This window comes from Trachymyrmex cornetzi, unplaced genomic scaffold (genome assembly GCF_001594075.2).
Source record: "Trachymyrmex cornetzi isolate Tcor2-1 unplaced genomic scaffold, Tcor1.1 scaffold1204, whole genome shotgun sequence".
Classification (NCBI taxonomy): Eukaryota; Metazoa; Arthropoda; class Insecta; order Hymenoptera; family Formicidae; genus Trachymyrmex; species Trachymyrmex cornetzi.
In genome coordinates, this window is record NW_017295767.1 from 85,659 (window position 1) to 109,537 (window position 23,879).

Below are 23,879 nucleotides of genomic sequence, written 5' to 3' on the forward strand. Positions count from 1 at the left end.
GCCCCCTCCCCCGCCCTTTCAGCCGTCACCCCCTTGTTTCATCTCGTCGAAGCCCTTCAACGTCGCCGGACAATAAATACTTGAACCGCGAGAACGAGAGCGTCAAGGAAGCGTACGAAAAATCATCTAAAAAGAATCGAGCTTTTTTTTCGGGGGCGGATAAGAGTGGATAAGGGCTGCAAGAAGAAAAAAAAAGAGCACTCGCGCGGGGTGCATTGAAAGAAAGAATCCCTCATCTTACGGAGACTGTCCCGCATTCCGTCAACTAATCAACTAGTGACGTTATTTACTACACGGTTAAGTTCAATGTTATTATCGTTATTGCAAAATGTATCATAATCGTTATTAACACGTACGTAATTATTATTAACCCTACATTACCCGCGTAGGTTTTTCAACGTAAATATACTCGCGTGGGGTTTCTTACACTCTAACATTATACCTCAAGTTTCATTGTTCTCTTTGATGATTTACAGTTAAATAAAGATTGATAATATTCTATATATACTTTAAATGAAGATAAATGCAAAAATTGTCATTTAAACTGTAAATCAATTTGTGCCAAATATAATAATATGTATAAATAATATTTGTACATTTAGGGAATTTATAATTGTGACACCCCATGGGAGTAATGAAGGCTTAAGGGGATCCTAAAGCGAAGCTCAAACTCCGACCAGAAGCCACCAGAAGTCGCTGTTTTTCCAGCATATTGACATGTCTTTATGTACTACACTGAGAAAAAAAAGTTGCTTTCAAAAAAATATTAGTTGATTCAACTAAATGTAGCGGTCACGGACTGTCGAGCAAATATTTGTTAACTCAACTAAATATTTGTTAATTTAAACAAATAACATATTTTAAATTACAAGATTTTGTTGATCTAAATATATAAATATTCGAACTAAATAATCATTACGAACTAAACGCATTTAGTCAAGTTAACAACTTTTTTTTCTCAGTGTATTACATCAATATCTTCAGTCGCACTGTGTCAATTTTGGTACAACAAATTCGTCGCGATTAAGCTCAGTTTCACAAATCACGGTTAACTCTTAACCGAGGTTCAACTTATTTCTCATCTTTTTCCAATTCTAGAATTGAAAAGAGATAATGAATAAGTTGTTAAGAGTTAACCGTCAGTTATGAAACTGGGCCTAAGTCTAATTCAAAGAACTCGACGTTATTTGTTCGTATAAACTACGTGTTTGTGGATTACTATTTCGTAAGTACAGGTTGCAAAACTTTCATATCAAACAAATGTTGTCGCGACTTGACAATTTGAAACGCCATGTTACACTAAGAAATGGTAAAAAATATTATCAATTTCGAAATTTTTGGTCGTTCTCGGCATAAACTCCACCTCACAAACACGTATTAATGCGTATACTTTAATCCTGGAAAAGGATTTTCGAATCTATGAAAGAGAAAAAAAAGTATTTGTTTTATACAAAAATTACATGATTTAGTCGGTAATACAGACGGCTTTAGGATCCCCTTAACTTACAATACGTTGCTTGCGTTTATATCAGATTAATTACGGGATGAATTTCATCGCGAGTGCGTGAAGATATCAAGATTTCGTGCGTTCGATTTGTGCGAAATAAAACCCCTTTAAGGGCTGCGACTTTAATAGGTCGTCGCAGGGGAGAAGCGAAGGGGTGCAAGAAGGTTCTATCTCTGCTCTCGGACGCTGAAAGTCTAACGTGCCCGGTCGCTTTCCCCAAGTTTAATTAGGTACGCCCTATGTATCCCTCCCATCCGTGTGTATACAAACCGATACCACGGCGTTCAGTATTGGCGAGGGAAACGGACGTTAGGGATGCACCGCGGACGGGAGGAAGCGAGGGGGCCTTAAAAGGACTTCGGGGAGACGAGGAAAGAGAGAGGAGAGAGAGAGAAAACGGTCGTGCGCGTAAACATATATGGTGTCCCAGAACTATCTTTTCGCCGTGAACGATGAGATATTTGATCGACTCGAATAATCTAAAAAAAACAATTAATTGTTAAATACTTGTTAAAAATTCAACGCCTCTCATTTTAAGAATCCAAAACGGTAATTAAATAAATCCAAATAATGAAAATGATAATGATAACGATAATTAAATCTAAACGATAACGATAATTTCGAAATTCAAGAATACAGAAATTCAAAGTGAAGACTCTTGTTAAAATTTAAAATCATGAATTCATAATTTTGAATTTCTAACTAATGAAATGAAGAAAGTATGACATTATATGAAAAGTTATGTGCCATTCACAAAACGGGAAGAATCTCAAGTCGAGCTTTTATATTTCAATTGAGAGAAATAATCGTATTTTAGTAACACCACATATTAAATTGACAAGCAATTTAATAATTCGCGATGCTAATGGACATCTCGGAGGAGTATTAATAATTCTATATTATTATAAGCATTTTAAAAAACTGTAAATAATTTATTATCTCGAAAAGTATTTAGTACTACATATATATATATATGTACACGAAATTTCGATAAAATTTTAACATTGTCTTGCATGAATCATTCGCACCGGATTTTCTTCGCGTTCCTTTCGCTCCTCGATTCCTGGAAGGAATCCGTAATTTTATGTCAATCCGTTGTTCAAATATTTACAAGAACCTGATACATAGATTTAGACATTCCCCCGGCAAGTTTGCTCGAGAACCCCTATAGTAGTCCGGGTTCCGGGACACCCCGTATACGTGTACGTTGGTCCAGACATCGTGTGTGCTCGGGGTGGAGAACGGGAGGAAGACGAAGGGTGGGAGGGAGGGAGGGAGGGGGAGGAGAGACGGGGAAGATGAGGATCGCGGAAATGGACTGTTGCCTGGAACTCGAGTCCTTATACGTCTCCACGATATAACGGAGTCTCGAAGCGTTGAATCGGGATGGGTGAAGAGGGTCGAAGGGGGAAGGAGGGGGAGCAGGGCGGTCGGCGACGGGGGAGGGGAAGGGCCCGACTTTTGTACACGTCAGATTGAAATTTAGCGTGGGATTTCAATGAGCCGCCGAAGTAGCGAGATTACCTCCGTCGATTGATACTCCCGCGACGTTATTTCGCGTTCGCGACTCGCAAGGATGACGACGCATCGATCCTTTCCACCTTTCTCTCCTTCCCCTCTCTCTCTCTCTCCCCGTCATTTTCTTTTCGTTTCCCCCCCCTTTTTTTTTTAATTTTCGAGTTTCCCGGCGCAGAATCTCGCGTTCAATCGGCCCGAAGTCCGGAGCGCTGCGGCGGATTTGTCGCTTCTCGAAAGTTTACCGATCGCGAGTTCGACTCGCCGCGTTTAATTTGCCCTTCGGCGAGAGCTTAGTCGCTCTCGCGAGAGCTCAACTTGGGCGCGCGCGACCCTTCCCGGCTGAATAATATAATATATAGCGCCGCCCCAGATATAAACTGATTCGCATTGCGCCTTGCGAGATAAAGCTGCGACGGCTTTCGGCCGCGAGCTTTTCGTGCTTGCGAACTTGGGAATCCTTGAGAATCTCGCAGTCGATTCTGTCCTTTACTGAAATCGTAAGCGCACAACTTGGCTCAAGTATATAAGAAGTCAAAAGGCGGAATTTTCCCAGTTGTTATTTTTATTGCGATGGACGATTCACAGCGTATTATTGTTGATTACAGGCTGCGAACGTGTAATTTCCCTGACGAAAGATTATTTTTATCTAATAACAAACAGAGCTCCGATAATCGTAAAAGCTAGAGAGAAAGCCTGTGTAAGCCAACGCAGATAATGCGTGAATTATTAATTGGGTAAATTCGACGATAATTTCAAGTAAAAAAAACATTTGTATTTGTCATAAAACCGGTCCACTCAAGTCCTTGTTAATATTTTGTGTTGAATTTTTAACGAATTCGAGTATTATAATAATTTAATGTAATATGTGATTATGTTATTTTGTATAATTAATGTTCAACATTTTTTACAATTAATGTTGAAATAATACAGTTTATGATTAAGTGAACAAATAACATGAAAATAATGTATTTTAAAACGTAAATTCTAAGAAACGAATGAAACACGTATCAATTTTTAACATATCATAAATGTTAATTTTATTGAAAAAATATATTTCCACGGTTTGCTTACAATCGCGTCAATGTTACATTTTTTGCGTAAATCTTTTCAATAATATTTTAGCAAATTCGGTGCATTGCACTAAATTACATATTAAAAGCTGCTATACATGAAATCAGCAAGGTTAAATGCAAAAGCATATAAATTTACTTTACTTTAAAGGATTAAATACTTAATAATGATATTATTACGTTATCTAATAAAATATACACGTATAATTATTTTATTGTCAAATTATTACATGATTACATTATTACTGCATTTAAATACTTTATATATAAAGCAGCCTTTAATGTGTATTTAATCCAGCATATTGCGAGTAACCAAATTCACCATTTGCGTTACTTCCTACAGGATTGTCACAAATTCCTCATCCTGAAATTTTATAACTTTCCTGATTGCCATACAAAATTTCATGATTTTCTCTGCAATAATATTTTGATATTGTTTGCATTTTTTCCTGATTTAGAAACCGTCAAATATTTTGTTGAGACCGCAACTTAACAATGTAAACGTAACAATGTAAATTAGTATTAATATTGCTGATACTTGTATTTAGTTGTTAAGTTGGTAGTATTCTAAAATTGTATAGACGTGATGTACAAATATTAAACCATTTTAAAACCAAGAATTTTTATTTTTCAGAAAATTTTGCAAAATTCCCTGACTTTTCTCTGATTTTCCTGACATTGTCCCGATTTCTTTGACTTCCAATTTTGTGACAACCCTGTTCCTTAATATATTTATCTCGTGTTAAATCGACATAAAAATTTGAGTGGATCACAAAAATGTAACACAAAATGAAATGTTTTGAATTTAAGATAAATTTTCCAATTGTATGCGTTGACTGTTGACTCATACAGATTTTCTTTCCACCTGTCATTTTTATATTCGCGACGCAGTGCACTTCCGGAAGCGAACGGATTGCTCTCTACGTCTTTCTGATTAGCCGAATGAATAAAAATATTAGTCGAAGTGGAACGTCGCGGACACGAAATGCATATCGAACCGGCTCCATGGATACGTCTATAAATTCAATCGCGGTGGGATCGGTTTAAAAATCCATCGGAAGTCGCGTCGATTAATCTGGAGAGCCGATTCGGTTCGAAGTGCCGTGTAATCGAGATGCGCCTTCTTCTGAAATTTATTCAAAATTCACGTCTGTTCGCCGCCGAGGGATCGAAATAGCGCGCGTCGACTTCGATTAGGATCGCGCATTATTCAACAATCCACCGGAACGGATTAGATCGATGTAAAAGCGAGGGCCGATTAATTAATTCGATTGCGCTGGATAAGGAGCCGTTCTTCATTTAATCATCGGCTCCATCGAGACATCTGTTTCGGGGTGCCGATCGAATCCGGACGAATGTCTGTTCTTTCCCGTGTCGCACGATCGTCGAATTAAAAAAACAAGTTAAAATCCATGACTTACTAATGACTCGAATATACTGAAAAAAAGTCATTTGTATTTATGATTGTAATGCATTACAAAATAATTATTAGAAAAAAAGCTTCATTTTTATAGTTATTACTGCTATAATGTTGGTAATAAAAACGACTGTAGTTTTATAGTTGTTTTCCCCGAAAACGACTATAGTTTTATGGTCCCTGAAAACTATTATGGTTTTATTGTCGTTTTCGCGAACAATCGTATATTCTTTTTCGTATATAAAACTATAAGTATAATTATATTATTACTAATCCCTGGTAGAAAATTTCATGCATTTCTTGAGCAATTACTGGATAGTTATATTCGTTTAACAATTAAGTAAAACTACTTAGGATCCCAATCAAGACGTAACGTTTTGCCTGCAATTACTGCTCACAAAAGATGCGCAAAGTCTTAACCCATTTCCCGAACAAAAACAAGGCAATAAATAGACTACGCAGTATTTTAACTAATAATAATAACAACCCATTCATACTAGACAATAACTAGGCAAGTGTTTACGCAAATTGTACATATTTTTACCAGGAAAACTCAAGTTCTTGTCCATTTCCTGTGCAATACTTTTATAACTAATGAAAATACTGGACAGCAACTGGATAAATGTCAGGAAAACTGCGAGCATTTTAATCAGGGAATGTTAGAGCAGTAAGAAATATAAAAATAAAACTCTTAACCGTAATTATTTGTCATGCAATTACAATCACAAATACCGAAAACTGTAATCTCGGTGTATGGTACTTCTCCGTGACGACTTCCGCGCGGAACGCTCGTTGCAGGAAAATTCGGAGAGGATAAAAGTGATAAATTAACGAGGAATGATGGACGTCGTGTTATCGTGGACTCGCGATTTTATTCGGTGGTATGTAAGTCGGATACAGATAATTAATTTGATTGCGCGAAATACGCTCTATATATTTCACGTGCGAGGAAATTCAATGCTGTGGATACGATCTCCGTGCGAAAGTTCGCGCGAGGTGGAGATACTAATAAACTTAAGCAGCGCGCTAAAATTCTCACCGATATTATTGTATGATTTGAGTGACGTCGTGAGAAATGGTCGAAATATTCTCGCCTCCCCGATGTTCTTGTACATAATAACGTATTCCCGCAAAACACGTTTAACGGTAACGCTATTAAGGCGATGCTCGAAAAACCACAAATCGACATCCAAATTGATGGAATCTATCAATCTCGATACGCCGAGCGAGAGAGCTCTTTAAAGTCTTATGCCGAACAGCTGCCGTCATTATTAATTTCGCTCGGTCCAATGACGGAAATTCGTGACCCAATTTGTATCTGAGAATTATTTAAAGGATCAGAGAAGGAGCTTTGTATTATTCCGTATTTTTTACCTCGCGAACTCGAAAAAATGTCAAGAAATCTTGAGAGTGCAAAGTCGAATTAATTTGCCCGAACGTTTGTTCACGAATGGAAATGTGAGCTTTTAAATAACGGATAATAGTGAGAAATAAAAAAATGTGAAATAATTTCTTTTTAATTAATAATAATATAAAGAAGAAGGGGGAAAAATAATTCTTCACAACGTGGACAGATGTGAGTTTTGCATTTCTCGGGTCTCTTCATCGTTGAGATTCGCGGTGGTCCGGAAGTGAAACTTGTTTGCCTTATTGTCGTCGATGGAAGTTTACCGTCGAGCACACGGTGCCGAAAAGAAAAGAGGGACGAGTGAAAAGAAGTCGCGCTGAGAAAAAAGTGTTTGTACTTGCGACTATAATACTTGCATGGTAAAATAATTGTACTTATGCGCTCCATCCTTATAGTTAAAGTACTTTTTTTTCGGTACCAACTATTATATTCTTTTCTACAGAGTGACAAAAAGTTTGATCGTAAAATTTTATGTTTATAAAATCAAAGTAAAATATAGTATTTACAGAAAACAGATGCTAGAATGTTAATTATATTTTATTTAATATCAAAAATAATAATTAACATTCAAAATGTTAGCATCCTTAGCTTAGATACAAACTTCAAGAAGCTTTGGGAACGAATTTTTCCACAGATCAATTTCCCTGGGTAGACAATAATTATCATCATGTTACAGTAATAACTGAAATAATCATTACATTAACAACTATAAAACAGAGCTTCTAGCCATAATTATTTTACCGTGGAACAACAGTCACAAATTCCAAACACTTTCCTCTCAGCGTGCGAGAAACGCGCGAGGACTTGAGAAGCGCCGAACGCGAGTAGAGCGAGAATCGCGGATGTATAATATATCTCGGGTCCGCGTGGAGAGGGTCGGTGAAGTCCGAGGGTAGGATTAATTACTATTATAATGAATTTCATATTACCATAGGAGTTGTGAAACTGCGGATGGTGCGAGTCGATCCCGGTTCCTGGGTGGTGCATGTCCAGCATGGCGTCCGGCTCGCCTCCGCTCTCAGAGCAGTTGCTCAGGGCTAAAACCAAACCGATAGACACACACCTTGCGTTTACACTTCTCATCAGTCTTATTTGGTATCGTCGAACCATTAGCCCGTTTATAATTTCTTTCTCTGTTTGTCCCTCCTGATTCCGTGCCCGCCCGTTCCTTCCCTCGCTCGCACGCTCGCAACCCTCGGATTAAGCCGGGCGATCGTTTACGTATTAAATTGTCAAAGGGTCACAAGTTCCTCTGTGGACCTTTAAAAGCTCGGGAGAGACGCGAAAGGGCACCCCGTCGATGTAAATAAAACAAGATTCGATTCAATTGAAACAAAGCATCTCAAAGTGAATCTAAAAATTCCGAATCCCGGTAACTTGGAGAATTTAATGCCTCGTGAATCCAAATACTCGAGAATACGAAGATCCGAGAAACCTAAAATCCGATGATTCGCAAATCCGAGGATTTGGAGGACCCGAGGGAATCTGAGAATCTAAAGTAACCGAAAATCTAGTTATCCAAAAATCCAAAGAATCCGAAGAATTCTCGAACCCGGTCATCTTCGAACGCGCGAACAGTAGACGAACGGCGGGTATACGTTGTTATTTGTGCGAGCCAGGAAAGGAACGGTGCGGAGGCAGCGTAAACGGAGAGCACGACGGTAAATGATTGAATTGAAAAAAAAAATTCATGATGGTGACGATATCGTTTCCGAGCGCTCTATTTCGTTAAGATTGAACCCACATTGTGCGCTAGCTTCTGCCTCTCTTCTTTTGCTCAACGGAACAGAAACGACAAGATCACAAAAACGGAAAAGCACACTTCAAGAAAGAAATCATACAACATAAAACGGGGCGTCGCACACTGACTTAAGGCTCACGTAACTTATGGTAAAACTAAAGTAACTAAAATGTAAGTAACGGTAGCGGTATCTTTGCCGACCCGATCAATCATCCCACGTTGACACGTCGAAGGCTAAGTTAGGATTGTCAGGAATATATCAGGTAGCGCAGAAATTTGAGACACCATGATTTTAATTCTTTCCCCTCTGTCAAAAACAAAACAAAAAATTTGCGCAACTCCGTTACTATCGTTATCGCTTGAAAAACACAGCGGTTGTCTCATATTTCTATTAAAAAACGCTCTTTTAAATTCGTGCTGGATGGAAAAACAGACGATATAGTGAAAAATTGTGAAAAATTCGATTGCGTCAAAGATACTGCCACGTCGATTTCTACAAATTCCAAGCGTTTAAGTGTCTCAAAAAAATATATTTTGTTGGGGAATAGCGGGACATGGGACGGGGACGTGATACGAGGTCGTAGGTTGTTGTCCCTGGTAAAACAGAAAACGAAAAAACAGGGGGAAAACCAACTAAATCCAGCGTTCAATCGCAGCGAAATATACAGGGTGCGAGGGGAGTTCCCCGCGTGCGCTCGCGCGACTTTTTGCAAAAAGAGCGTCCATTACAGAATGGAGGAGCGTGCCAAAAAGATGAAAAGATTCTTGCAATTTTTAGTTACAACAGACACGTCATTTGGCAGGATTTATCGGACAAGTTCGGACGTCCTTGACGACAAAATATTATTAAAGGGTTTCTCACAAAAACTAGAACCCCGGAAAATCAGAAATGCAACATGGAAGAGTCTGTTAAAGAGTCTGGTCTGATTGGCTATTGTAATAAGGAACTAACATGGCGGTGAAGTGACTTAACCGACGTCGCATCTCTGGTTTTTCAGAGACTATAACAAAAATCAAATAAATCTATTTTTTAAAAATCTAGGTTATGGCGCCACTCTATCTGTCTCGTCAGGAACAATTAAATAGAAAACGGGAAATTTAAAAGTTTAACAATTGCCATGGACATTTTTGTTAAGAGTATTTGTAAAATTTTGTAAATAAGAAGTGAAAACATCATTGCTTTATACTTGAAAAACTTTTAATTAAGTTAATCCTTCTTCATCTTTATCAATATTAATGGGTTTTTAATTATTTTTTTACGAGGTTCTCAAAATGTTAATTAAAACCTAAAACTGTATTTATTTCCGAAGAAAAATTACCATATTTATACACTGAACGGTTTAATTGGAACTTTTTTGTTCCATAACAATACAACTTTTTGGACTTTATTTTTTATTTTTGTGAAAAACCCTTCAATTTAACACGCGTTTTGAAATTGTTTCAGTCCAGACAAAAGAAATATAACTATTACCTCCTATTTTTCTCAAAATTCTTGTTTCCTTAACAAATTATTATTTCACTAGTTTGTGAGGAGAAAATTGACACACATCCTTTTTGCAATGACCGACTCGTTTTGCGATTCAGGATTGAAACGCTGCGAACGGGGAACGATCCTCGCGTCCTGCAAGGCGCGCGGTTTTTCTTTCACGAGCGCATCCTCGATCGGCGACGAGGAAACGACGATAAAGGACTTGCGGAGTCCTTCGTGGTGCGTTTGTCTATCCGTTTGGTTAGATCGAGAGACATTTACATTTTCGCGCACGAGCGGGAGTGCCGTTCTCGGACGGAGATTGAATCGAGAGATGCTGTGTTCTCGCAGCCCTCTCCTTCTCCCTACTTTCGAGACTCCCAGCTGGCATCTTCTGTGCTGGTGTCCTGTCGACGATCATCTTCGGACGACGATGACGACGACGAGGAAGGAAGACTGTTTGCAAGTTTGTGTAGGCGGGGGACGAGGAGAACACAAGAAGAGGAGCCACACAGACTCGAAACGAGGAACGATAATCAAACGAGACGTTATCATTATCGAGTCTTGTTTCCTGTTTCATTCTTTTTTGCGTGAAAATTCCATTGCGAATTGTCCTGCAAAGGGAGTCTTTCGCGAGGAAATGCGGAGAGAGAAGTACGGAATTAACGAGAACCACCTAGATGCCTAGAAAGTCTGAGATGTGATCTGATTGGCTGTTAAAGAATATGGTCTAATTAGCTATATTAGTTGCTTTCTATTTACATCAAAGCAGATAATTTTCGTTTGTGATGTCATAACTCAGTTGAATACATAGGGTCCCTTTCACCCTGAGATTCACAAGTGAGATTCAACTGAGTTTTTACTGACAATCTGCACAAGCACCTGATTGGCTGTTAAAGAATATGATCTAATTATCTATTAGTTGCTTTCTATTTACATCAAAGCTCAGATAATTTTCGTTTGTGATGTCATAACTCAGTTGAATACATATTCCCTTTCACCCTGAGATTCACAAGTGAGATTCAACTGAGTTTTTACTGACAATCTGCACAAGCTTTGAGACCGTGTGTCTTATTGAGTTTTGTTAACTCACATTAAAAGTGAGGTTATAAACTTATATTCTTACGCGATAACTTTGTCACCAATATAAGCAAGTAGCGATGTCATTATCTGAGTATAAAATGCTCACGTAACTTTAGTCTGAGTATTGTGTGAAAATGAAAATCGCAGCTATAATTGTAAGAAATCAACATGGCGCTGTGATGACGTGATTTAGGCAACTAATCAGTACTCTATTGGTTATCCATAAGAAACTAACATGGCGGCGACGAAATAACTTAATTGTCGCATGTCTGGTTTTTAGGATTCTAGAACCGCGAAAATATGCGGGAAAATGAATGAGAGACTTTGGTTATTTTTTCGTTCTCGTCGCGCTCGTTTACTCGCAAACTTAGTATCCGTTTTGACACGATCGATATTCGAGAAACATATTCATTGTGCCGATTTCTTATTTTAGACGCGAGATGCTGCTGTCTGCAACCCTTTGTAAGAATCATTCGCGGGAATTTTAATGGCGTCTCTTCGTCGTATATGGAACCTCTTGAAGCGTCTCGAGTAATACTTTATGTTTGTCTAATTAAACATCGTCGATGTGAATTATGCGGGTCCGCTCTCAATATTGCGCGTTAATATTACAGGTGACAGTTATTTCTGCCGCTTTCGATCCAGGTTCCCATATTTAGCGCTAATCATAGCCGTTGATTTTAATCTATTACGAAGGTATGTGTGTCAAAACAACGTAAATCGATGTAGAGCGTTTCGTTTCCAGAGGAGTGTTGACCTGAACAATTTACTGCCTTATCCATTATCGATATCTTCCACCGATCTTTTCACCCGAACAACCTGCCGACCTCGGAGATCTTAATTCTTGAACAATTCTAAAACGGCTTTTTATCTTATCACGCGCCGCAGTAATTAAGCCTCGATTTCTGCAAAGAGAAAAGAATATCAGTAGGAAATGGAGCGAAAATGGCGGACACTTCTCTAAGATTTCCACCGCGCGACACTATCCGCCTCCGAATTTTTTTTCTCACGGGGTGTCTTCTCTCTTTTTCTCTCTCTCTCTCTCTCTCTCTCTCTCTTGCTCTCCCTCGTTCGTACCACCCTGCACGCGAGACACGTATGTAACAGTTGCGAACTACGGCGTGTATACATTGTACAACAGAAAGCCGGTTCCCACTGAACACCCCGTTTCTAGTATGTGATGGAGAACGAGTGTACGGAGATAGAAGGAAGAGAGACGGAGAGTCCTGCAGGGGTGAGAAAGAGGGAGAAAGAGGGAGAGAGAGAGACTAAGTGTGGCGTGCGTTGTGTGCGGCCTACATACATATACGGGGTGTCTCGAGCGTACTCGCTGTCTTTCGGTCGCAAAAGATCCGCGTTTGTCTTAAAAGGACGTTGCACTAATTACATGAAAGACCGAGTTCCGGTGAGTTGGTTTTCACGTGCAACGTGGTGTGAACGAAAGGTGTCCTACACTCAGAGAAAAATATCGTTTTCACAATTACTAAATTAACAACTCTAATAATGTAAGTACTCTTGCAACTAGTTTTACAAAATAATAAGAACTAAAGTAGTACTGAATATTATATTTTTATAGCACTGTATTATATTTTTATAGTATTCGGTACTACTTTTTTTAGTTCTTATTACTTTTTAAAACTAGTCGCAAGTATTTAAATTTTAGAATTGTACATTATAGTTGCCGCAACTACTTTTTTTTCTCTCAGTGTAGACACTGTCAATAATGCACAGTTTTATGGTGGATCAAAGGTGTAAAACTTGTGCTGTGACCTATGAAACATTATAACTCAAGAACTATTCATTATTAAGCCTTGTGTTTATGAGACCTTTTGTTCACCACATTATAAGCTATATTACGTGTGAAAACTAACTCGTTTCACCCAATTTTCTATATAATTACGAGGTCCTTTGTGCATAGACGAACTATACATGGTTCATTGAAAGTTAAAATACCTCGGCGAGTTGATTTCGTCGACGGCAAGATCTTATTTTTCGGATAGTCGTACATTTTGTGCAAAAATTCGACGTTGGTTTCGATTGCCCAAGAAGTCCTTTTATTAAAAAACTACAATGAGGAGACACGCGACTTAAAAATGGGTATTTTTGAAAGGATTGGCTGGATACACGTATTCGATCGAATTCACGGGCAGAAATTTTTCGCTGCGATAGAGCCCGGGCACCCCGTATATCGCATGCGTGACGTGGTGGATGAGTCAGCTGGTGGAAGCGGTATCCGAGAAATTCGCGTCCGGAAACTTTACGGAAATACGTATACGCCAAAAAGCAGGATGTGCTACTTTTGGAGCTACAATAATAGTCGAACGATTATCAATATTTAATCGTCGCATGGTGGAAGTTCTACTGTCTTCCATCTACGGCCTTTTCTGTCTTTAGACCATGGCTTGGGACAAGGACTTTTAGCCGTTTCGAACTACAGCTACTCAAATCTCTCCTCGATTCGATATTCCTCGAATTTTCTGTCTCTCTCCGTGAACAGATTCATTTTTATGTAACTAGAGATACAATTTTTGCATATATATTTATATATATATATACAGTCTTGGCCATAAATATAGCACCGCCATAAATTGACACTCTATACGTAACAAAAAAGTAATTGAATAATAGTTTTATTGAAAAATAATATTTATTTTTATAACAGTTTTAATATTTTATTCATTCTCCTTCGACTTTTATTATCGCTTTTTCCAAGAAAATACGATAAATTGAGAGTGCTTTATATTTATAATCAAAACTGTATACAAATACATATCATTCCTTTGCTCAAACGACACAATTAAAAAGTTTCCAAGTTTGAATATTTTGAAGCATTAAAAAATTTGTAATATTAATTTTAAAATGCAACTTTGTTTGCAATAATTATACAGGAATAAAAGTACGTACGTTTTTCCTTTTTTCTTTTTACTCTTTTTCGCAAGCAACTAAAAAATTATCATTTTTTAGTCGTGTCGTTGTTGTAACAAATGAATATATGTATTTATATAGCTGTGACTTTTTTTTTAAGTAACCAAGTGTTTATAAACATCGCCCAACGTTTTCATAAAATCCCTCTGCAGCTGTCCCACTAAGCGAAAATAAAAAAGAGAATGGGTCAGAATTATAAAACTTTTAAATCCCGCAAATTAAAAATTTTTTAATTTTATTTTTCAAAAGCTTAAGTCAAGCTCCTCATTTAAGAATTCAGCCGGCTATTTCCAGATACTTGAATCCCGTTTTCGAAATTACGATTTTTACCACATAGAATTAAAGCAGTAAATATTAAATTAATCAATTAAGAGTTTAGTTTCGAGCTTACGTCCATAAATAAAAAAAAAAGGGACAGGGATTAATTTAAAATGATTCGCGAAAATAATTCCCTCGGAAAAAGAGTACACGGAGCTTCCCTTGAGTAAGTTTCCCAATTAACTTCACCGTCTGAATTACGGATGGATAAAAATATTCGCTCGCGTGCGACGTCGTCGCTGCGATTAAGAGGCCCTCGTTCCAGGAGAGCAGCGCTTATCACAAAACATACCAGTGTCACCTTTCGTTTATCAATGATCTACTTGAAACCCAACCCGACCCGTCCGTCCCCGCGTGGGAGCCTCTATCGGGTTCTCTAGCGACGCAATAGCGCGGCGGGCGCATCTCTGTTGTTGGATGTATTGTACGATGAAACGCGAGCGCGCGAAAACGACATATTTCAGTCGTTCGGCCAACCTGGCTCCAAGGTGTCGGCGGACGGCATGCGGGCGATCTTGTCCCATTTCACGCGCGGCGCGCATCTGCCGAAATTCCGCGAACGTGGTCTCCCCGGTGAGCCGAATTACCATGTAGAATTGTTGCATCACGTGAAACAGAGGAGCTCTCCGCAGAAACGGCCGGGACTTGCGTTAATTCACGTCCGGCTTATGTCGGGATTATCATTTTTTTTCCTCGCGCATTTCAACTACTGTCCACTAAAAAGAGAACCTGGCGTTAGCTATCGAATTGAGTAAAATAATTTCAATCAAACGTTTAATTAGTGCAACTAATAATAATTTTACTTTTCCAAGTATTTTACTTAATATAATAATATAATCAACTACTTTATAATAATTGCTAAATATTTAGAAAAATTATCTTGATTATGATTGGTGTAATATTATCAAACTTTTTTTATTGTACATACAACTTTTAAGTATAAAGTTCAATTTATTGCGTTTTCTTCGAAGGCCGTAATAAAATCTAAGGGAAATCTAACAAAATATTAAAATTGATATAGAAATAAATATTATTTTTCAATAAAACTGTTTTTCAATAAAATTATTTTTGGTTATATTAATGGAACATTTAATTGAAATTATTTCATTCAACATTTGATAACTCCTACCAAACTTTTTTTTCAATGTATATTTAATTTCGACCATAAGTACATAGCTCAATTTATTACATTTTCTTGGAAGGTGGTAATAAAATCTAAAGAAAAACTAACAATATATTAAATTGACATAGAAACATTATTTTTCAATGAAATTGTTTCTAACTTATTTTCCATTAAATATAGAACGTCAATTTGTGGAGATGCTTTACACTTTTAGTCAAGGGGCTGTATAAATGTTTAAAAAGGGGGATTTGGCTATTTCTGTATTTTTTTTCCGCAATTCATATGTACTGTATCTTATTTTTCTTTCATTTTTCATCACGTTAATTTGTGGGGATGCTTTATACTTTTGGCCAAGACTGTATACGTGTTTAAAAGAGAAAATCTCTGACTATTTTTGTCGCTTTTTCACAATTCACGTGTATTGTATTTCATTTTTCATCAAGTTAATTTGTGGGGATGCTTCGTACTTTTGGCCAACGCTGTACAAATATTTAAAATAGAGGGATGTCTTTAACTATTTCGCTTTTTCATCATCTATTCATTTTTCTTCATTTTTCATCACGTCAATTTGTGGTTACGCTTCATACTTTTGGCCAAATATAATTGTATAAATGTTTAAAAATTGGGGAATATCTTCGATTATCTCCGTCGCTCTTTCATAATTCACATATCTATTTTATTTTATCCTTCCATTATTTTCATCGATTTCATTAAACTGGGATTTCTTAATGATTCGCACGTCGTGAAACAATGCGTTTAATATTTTAGCGCTCGAAAAAGATGCTAGAACGTTTAATAAAACGTTTAATTTTGCCGTTTTTAAAAATGATCGTAGATAAATATTTGTTTTCGATAATATTCTCGTAATTTCGAGAGCAATAAAATTATTCAGGCGCGCTTCTTTTTTTAGACAGTCTGCCCTGCATACGCTCGAGATACGGCGAAACGCTTCGTCGTACTTGGTCACGAGTACACGTGCCAGCAGAAAAGTTTACCGCGAGGCATGAAAGCCACGGTTGCGTTCTATCGGAATAACGTAACAGCTGTACGACGAAAGGTGTTCATTGATGTGACATCTGCACCTTGATTCCCCCTCCCCTTCCCACCCTCCCGCCCGATAGAATGCGCGTTTTAGTGAATGACCTCTTCCTAGGCAAAAAAACCTATCCCGAAAAACTCGCTCTCGTTTGGGATAAAAAAAAGAGACGTTGAAACAATGTCAATTTGTCCCCCTTTGACGTGAAAAAGGAGATCCGGGATCCGTTAAATTAGAATTAGAGGGATCCGATTTTTCGACGGATTCGTTTGACGAAAGAATGGAAATTCCAGGAGGGACGAAAGGACTCTTCGTAGGGTTAAGGATAGAGATTTAAGAGAGTGCAGAATTGACAAATTCGTTTCAATGGTCCAGGAGCTCGAACGTCCACGAAAGGGATAAGAATTAAGTTTCGAACTCTAAGGAACTTGAGAACTTGGGAAGACCCGGGGTGATCCAAGAGGACAGACACCAAAACTCCGGCGTCTTGTCAAATTGCGGACAAGCGAATAAGGTTTTAACGGGTCGAAGCACTCGAATCTCGGTTTTAACTTATTGTTTATCTTTTTCTCATTTTTACACCGGAAAGAGTTTAGTTGCATTAATCGGAATTCTGGTTGAATCTACTATAACTCTAATTGAGATAACCAGAATTCTGATTGATATGTAATTAGAATTTTCTGGTTCGTCCATTTTGAATCAGAAATTTTTCTTCAGTGTAAAATTAGAAAAAGATAAAGGTAAATTAACCGAGATTAAAATTAATTTTATATTGCGGTGAAACCGGGTTTCAAAAATACAGGATTGCCACAAATTCCTTATCCTAAAATTCCACAACTTCTCCCTGATTTTTGGACACAATTTTCTCTGATGCTTTTCACAATATTTTTTTGTATTTTCGTCTTGATTTAGGAGTCGTCAAATATTTTCTTGAGAGAGCATTCAACATGACAACGTAAATTATTATTAACCCTCAGTTACCCACAAAGGGTTACACTTATTGCAAAATATCTTTTGTGCTACATTTTAGACATTCAAACTAAAAAATTCTTTTGTTTCAGTCTTTAAACGATAGATTAAAAAAAAAATTAGTTAAAATCTATGCACTACAATCTGAGATACAAGCAAAAGAAAACGCTGGGTAACAAATACCCGGATGTGGGTAGATAGGGACTTTTTCGAGATGTGGGTACTGAGGGTTAATATTGCTGACATCGCTTGCACTTAATTTTAAAATTGGATATTACAAAACCGCATAAGTGTGATGTACGTAAATCAAACTTCTTTAAAACCAAGAATATTAATTTAAAAAAAAATTTTTTCAAAATTCCCGGGCCGTCTTCAATTTCCCTGGCATTTCCCTGATTTTCCTGATTTCCAATTTTGTGACAGTCCTAAAATAAACATGATAAACTCAATTCAGCCTCCCTTCCCTGGAGGAGGGGTTGAGGGGGTCGGGAGTGTGCCGAGATTTATCAGAAATTTCGCGGGGGATAAAAGCGCGGGAAGGGGCGAGCGAGGACAGAGAGCGGGAGGGACGGGCGCGTTCCCCGCGAGCCGACGGGACATCCCCGTAGGAACGACGACGGGCACGCGGGACACGCGGGGGTGAATTCGTGCTATGCCCGACATGTGAGCACGCATAGGGCCTCTCCACACCGCCGGGTGTCGCGTTTCGGCGCGTGCTGCTGCGCGACACAACACCGTGGAAACCGCACCGATACGCGCGAAGGATACATTACTTTACCCCGTCGAGGCGATTAGAGAAAGAAGACGGAAAAAGAAGAGGCGAAGTGCCTCGAATCCCCTTAATTAATTAGACTTGGGCTTGGACGGTGATTTTGTCCGGGGTTTACGTTCTTGAATGTACATCGCATACACCACACTGTTAAATCTGTAGTGTCAAATTTAATCTGATTTAAGTTTTATACTAAAACGATGGATAAATTCGACACCGTATAGTGTCAAATTTTCTAGGAAATAACGTTGTAGTGAGTATGCGACTTAATTTGACACTATAGATTTAAACGGTGTCCAGTCGAAAAATTTGTGTTAAAAAATCCCTCCGCTTGCAACATGGAATTTTATTTCTTCCGTCAGCAACAAAGGTTTTCGAGAATCGGAACAAATTTTTTAACTGTTCCGGATTATATAACGATCTGAAAAAATTCTATCATACACAGTTGAAAAATTTGTGTTAAATATTTTAAATGTCCCAAGCGGGTCACCCAAATTTTTATGCTAATTTTACACAAGATGAATATGTTGGAAAAACAAATGTGAAAAATTAACACAAGAAACGTCACACTGATACAATTTGTCAGCAAATGGTGGAAATACATTTTTTCAATAAAATTAATTAATTAATGATACATTAAATTAACACGTATTTTATAATATTCATTTATCTTAGAATTTGAAAAACATTTTTAAGTTACTTGTTCACTTATTCATAAGTTGTGTTATTTTGACTCTTAGAAATGTTGAATACTAATTTAATATAAAATATTCAAATAACGTAACCAAATTATGTTAAATTGATATTCGAATATATTAAAAGTTAAATATAAAGTTTTAATAAAAACTTATAAGTAAAAGTTTAATACAAATGCAAAATGTTTTTACTGTGTACGAATATTTATAATATAATATATGTAACATATATAGTATTTTTGTATGCGATATTATCCGAGAATAACGTCCCAGAAAATGGCATTGCGAAATCGTAAATGAGCGCGTTAAATTTCGCTAGTTATAAATTCGGCTTGGATGAAATTTATCGTTAAATCGAGGTAAGGAACGCGCAAAATGATTAGCTTCTAATTTAGCGATATCGTGCGGTGCGGTAATAAGGAGCTCGTGTGAATAATTATGTTACGAGAATCCAAGTCAATTTGCGAAGGCTAATTTTCCAGTGATTTTTCCTGGACGCGACGGACTTTCGTTTCAAGAATTTTGAAAAGTTTTTGGCTCACACGAGAAAGACTACTTGAAACTATTTTTTGCTATAATAAATTATGTTGTCATCTACCATGATAATTAAATATTTAATTGTCCCTACAGAGCTGGGGTTAAAATCTGTGATACAGTTATTGACGCTGGATCTGCAGAGACTTATTTAATTTATATTAATTAAAAGACACTAATTAATTTCAAAGAATCAAAATGATATAACTCGTGCAAAAGGAAGAATCGATATTAAGTACATTTTAATAGGAATATTCTAAATTTGCAAATGTAACATAAAAAAATTGAATTGTTTGCCGTTTTTAACAAAGAAATTTATAATGGAATGAGTAGACTTACGTCAGTCAACGGGTTAAATGAAAGAAAAGAAAATTATAAGAATGTAGTAAAAACCGCACTTTTAAATCAGGGATGAGATTAAATCGGATTTAATTGTATACTTAACGTTAGAAACAATATTAACAATCAAGTTGCTAATAAAACTCGTGTCGCTCTTATTACGTAAATTCGAAGTAAGAATTACAGTTTCCAAGTAATTCTTATTAATGAAATTAGTCGTTGGGAGTCCGATATATGTATCTTTAACGGTCTAGAGAAAAACTTTCCTCAACTTCTTTCTGACCAACTACGGACTCGTAACTTTATTTAAAATAGAAAATAGAAGTACGGACGAGAAGTTCTCGCGCTAAACCAGTACTAAGCGAATTCTACCTTCGATCTTGCGAAACTTGGAAACTCAAAAATTCTCGTTTACGGGGACGCGGCGCGGTATTGATCGCGCTGTTAAAAACACAAACGTAGCTCGCGGTAGCGCGATGTAACTCCGTGATAAGCTCCGTGAGACAGGGAAACGACACAGCGGTATCGATTCTTTTTCCTTTTTTTTTTTCCCTACTACGTCCAGTGCGTGTAAGAAGACACGTGTGCGGCTCGGCGGACCGATGTAAGACTCTAGAATGCGACGTCAAGCGTTGACGTTGAGGAAAGACGACATTAATTATGCGCGACGCTTTTATTGCGTCAGTTTCGAAATTCGATGAAATTCTCGCGTCTCGCAGTTCGCCATGAGGTCTTTTCGTATCGTATTCGGCATAAATTTGGATTTTCGACTCTAAGACTCGTTTTGGATCCTCGCGGCTTAAAGATTCGATTTCCTATAAATTTGGAGCGCGCCGAAATTGTAACAGTTTAGCACTTAACAGATCGTTTTAGCAGTTAAAGATAACGTTACACTGTATATAATATTACACGGTAAGAGTCTTGAAGTATCTAAAAATTTAACCAGATATAGATCTGAAAATAATTTTAAGGTAATATTTTTGCCAATAAATTGTTTACAGTGATTTTTTATACTAAAAGCATTATTATCAGTTTGGCGATCAATTTAATTGTGATATTATTTTAGCTGCAGTTTATATTATGATTTTAAATTCAACAATAAGCGGCGCGCAATTTATATAATTGAAAGATATACTTGGAATTTACACATACCCCGAAAAAATGCTATATTTTAATAAATATTTGTTTGAACAGTTCTAAGTAAATATTTACTAAATGTAAACGTATATGTATTTGATACAAAAACCTGTTAATTTGATTGAACTATCATTTTTTATTGCGTAAATATTTATGTACTGTAAATAAACGTTTATTATTTAAAGAAATGTGCATTAATACTTAGTAATTATTTTCAGCATAAAAATATTAGACGTATATGTATTTGATACAAAAACCCGTTAATTTGATTGAACTATATCATTTTTTATTGCGTAAATATTTATGTACTGTAAATAAACGTTTACTATTTAAAGAAATGTGCATTAATACTTAGTAATTATTTTCAGCATAAAAATATTATTAAGCACCGAAATCTAGCTTCGATCGTTATTGGCCCCTATTTATTTGAAAATAATTTTCTTAAGCCAAACAGTTATCTAAGACGTTAAAATTAATTACTAAGATATAAAAATATTGCAGCCTTGAGCGATCTATATAATTACTTCGACGGTCCAGAAAGAAAGCTCAGGGCGAACTTCAAAAACGGTGGTTGCGTGGAGGGCTAATCCGAATGGGAGTCGCGAAATGGATGTCCGTGAATCATCTAGCTGGCTTAGGAATATTGCACATGGGGGATGCATCTGGCGAAAGTAAATAAAAAAAAAACCCCCACGTGTGACGATCGATAACGACGATAACGGTGGACGCAATTAAACGCAAATGACATCCAGCAATGAGGCACGCGTATCTATAGTCATTACCAGATGAATTCGAGCACGAACAACAATAGCGACGCGGCATAATAAAGGCAATTTATAAGAGTGCAACGTTATGCTCGCCCGATTGATTGCCGTTTTAACGGCCGAGCGAATTATTCATCGTCTGTTTTGAGCCGCTTCCTGGAAAGACTCGGAAAGGTGTTCCGCAGACATTCCCCCTTGAGAAACCTATTTCCCACGTGTTCCTGCAAATCGGGCTCCGTGGCGGTAATTTATCGGTCCCTTTCCCGTATCTCAATTTCATACATAATTCGAATTTCGATTTTAACTCGTAACTTTATTTCGACACGCCGGCTGAAAAGTTTAATATTAATTCTTTAATTTCATTTTCGATTTTGATTCGCCAATTCGGTTACCATTTCTGGAGATACCGATGAAATCCCTCTTCGGGATTTTTTTTTTTTAATTACAGTCATCTCATTCGTTTCCCGTTAGACTTGCAATGAAGTAAATTTGGAGGTTTCACGCGCGAAGCCGTGAACGCGTTCCTCGAGACTGGTTTTCGCGAGAGAGAGAGAGAGAGAGAGAGAGAGAGAGAGAGAAGGAGAAAGAGAGAGAGAGACACGTGGGAAACAATAGCGGAGGCTCTAATCTGGAGAGCACTAAATCGACCCTTCTTCTTTTTCTGCTTCTTCTTCTTCGTCATTGTCTCTTTCTGGCGAACCCTTTGCTCCCGTGCTTTGCCGCGCCTTTTCTTCGCTCCCCACCGGCCTTTTTCACGACCCTAAGAGAGTTTCGTACCACGAAGGGCTACCGGTAGAACAGTAACTGTAAAGGTAGTCCCTCTTCCCGACATTATCTGCATGCCTCGGTAAGCCCGCAAAGAAGCGACAGAAAATAGAGATAGAGAGAGAGAGAGAGAGAGAGAGAGTGAGGGGAGAAGGGGGAGAGGGAGGAGAGAGAGATGGAAAAAGGGTGAGAAAACGAGAATTTTTTTCTATTTTTCTTAACGAGAGCGGCGGTTACGTGACGGTTTGTACTATTGTTTGAGAAAGGACACCTTGAGCTATGGAATACATATAGACTGTCTCACAGTTCGCGAGTTTAACCCTTTCGGCTCTGACGTCCATTAAAATAATAGGACGTCAATTTCACTGTCATTCACCGTTCTTTCACATTATTATGAAAATTGTGTCTTATACGAATGGAGACATATTTTGTATGATTGCTTTTCGTTAATGCGACAAAAATTAGGGAGTTAGAGAATTTATTTCGATAATTCTATGACGAACTTGAAGTCGAGTTGCTAATAATTTAGAATTACAATTCGTTGACAAAAGATTCTCGTCTGCTCTGCAATCAGTATATTCGTGGAAAATAATGCTTCTTGTTTAATTAGCTGCATTTCAGACAGGTTTAAGTACATACATCGTGATTGTTAATCCACCATTGCTCGAATTTAAGTCATAATATATCTAGATGTGACATGCGTCTGCTCGAAACGCAGCTAATTTCAAGCGAAAAAGCATTAATGACCTCGAGTGTATATAAATTGTAGTAAAGCGAGTAGATTACACAAAGTTTTGTTACCTAAATTCAACAGATTTTGATAGAATTTGAATTTCATCATACAAGATGGATAATTTTCAAAATTAAAATTCGAGCAAGAAATAATTTCTTTATACTAAACAAATCAATACTAAATTCACAAGATTCGTCAGAAATTAAAGAACCGAGAAATCTATTAGATACGTTAGATTCGCTCAAAGAATCTGAATAATCTCGAAGATTAAAGTATAATAATCTACGAAAATCCAAGTCGAATATTCCAGGAATATTTGGGAAAAACCTGTATCGAATGTTATACAAAAAGAGTCAAAACGCAAAGAAGATCACTCTGTCGTTGGAGATCTCACTGGAGTGACGCTAAAATCGCGAATCCCGCGCGGCGGTTCCCGTCGGATGGAAGAGGGTGGTTCACAAGAGGGGGTGAGCGAAGGGGCGAAGAGAGAGAGAGAGAGAGAGAGAGAGAGAGAGAGAGGGAGAAGGACGACAACGGCAACGAGGACGACGGCGACGGCG

At 37.5% G+C, this 23,879-nt stretch overlaps 1 protein-coding gene across 1 annotated transcript in view; it reads right to left on the reverse strand.

Moving 5' to 3' along the window:
* LOC108767141 (homeobox protein onecut) overlaps positions 1–23,879 on the reverse strand; it is a 110,936-nt gene that overhangs the window by 83,280 nt on the left and 3,777 nt on the right. Inside the window, exon 2 of the mRNA XM_018516869.1 lies at positions 7,850–8,007. Within this exon, the coding sequence (XP_018372371.1) occupies positions 7,850–8,007 (158 nt within the window). The remainder of the gene's footprint in view (positions 1–7,849; positions 8,008–23,879) is intronic.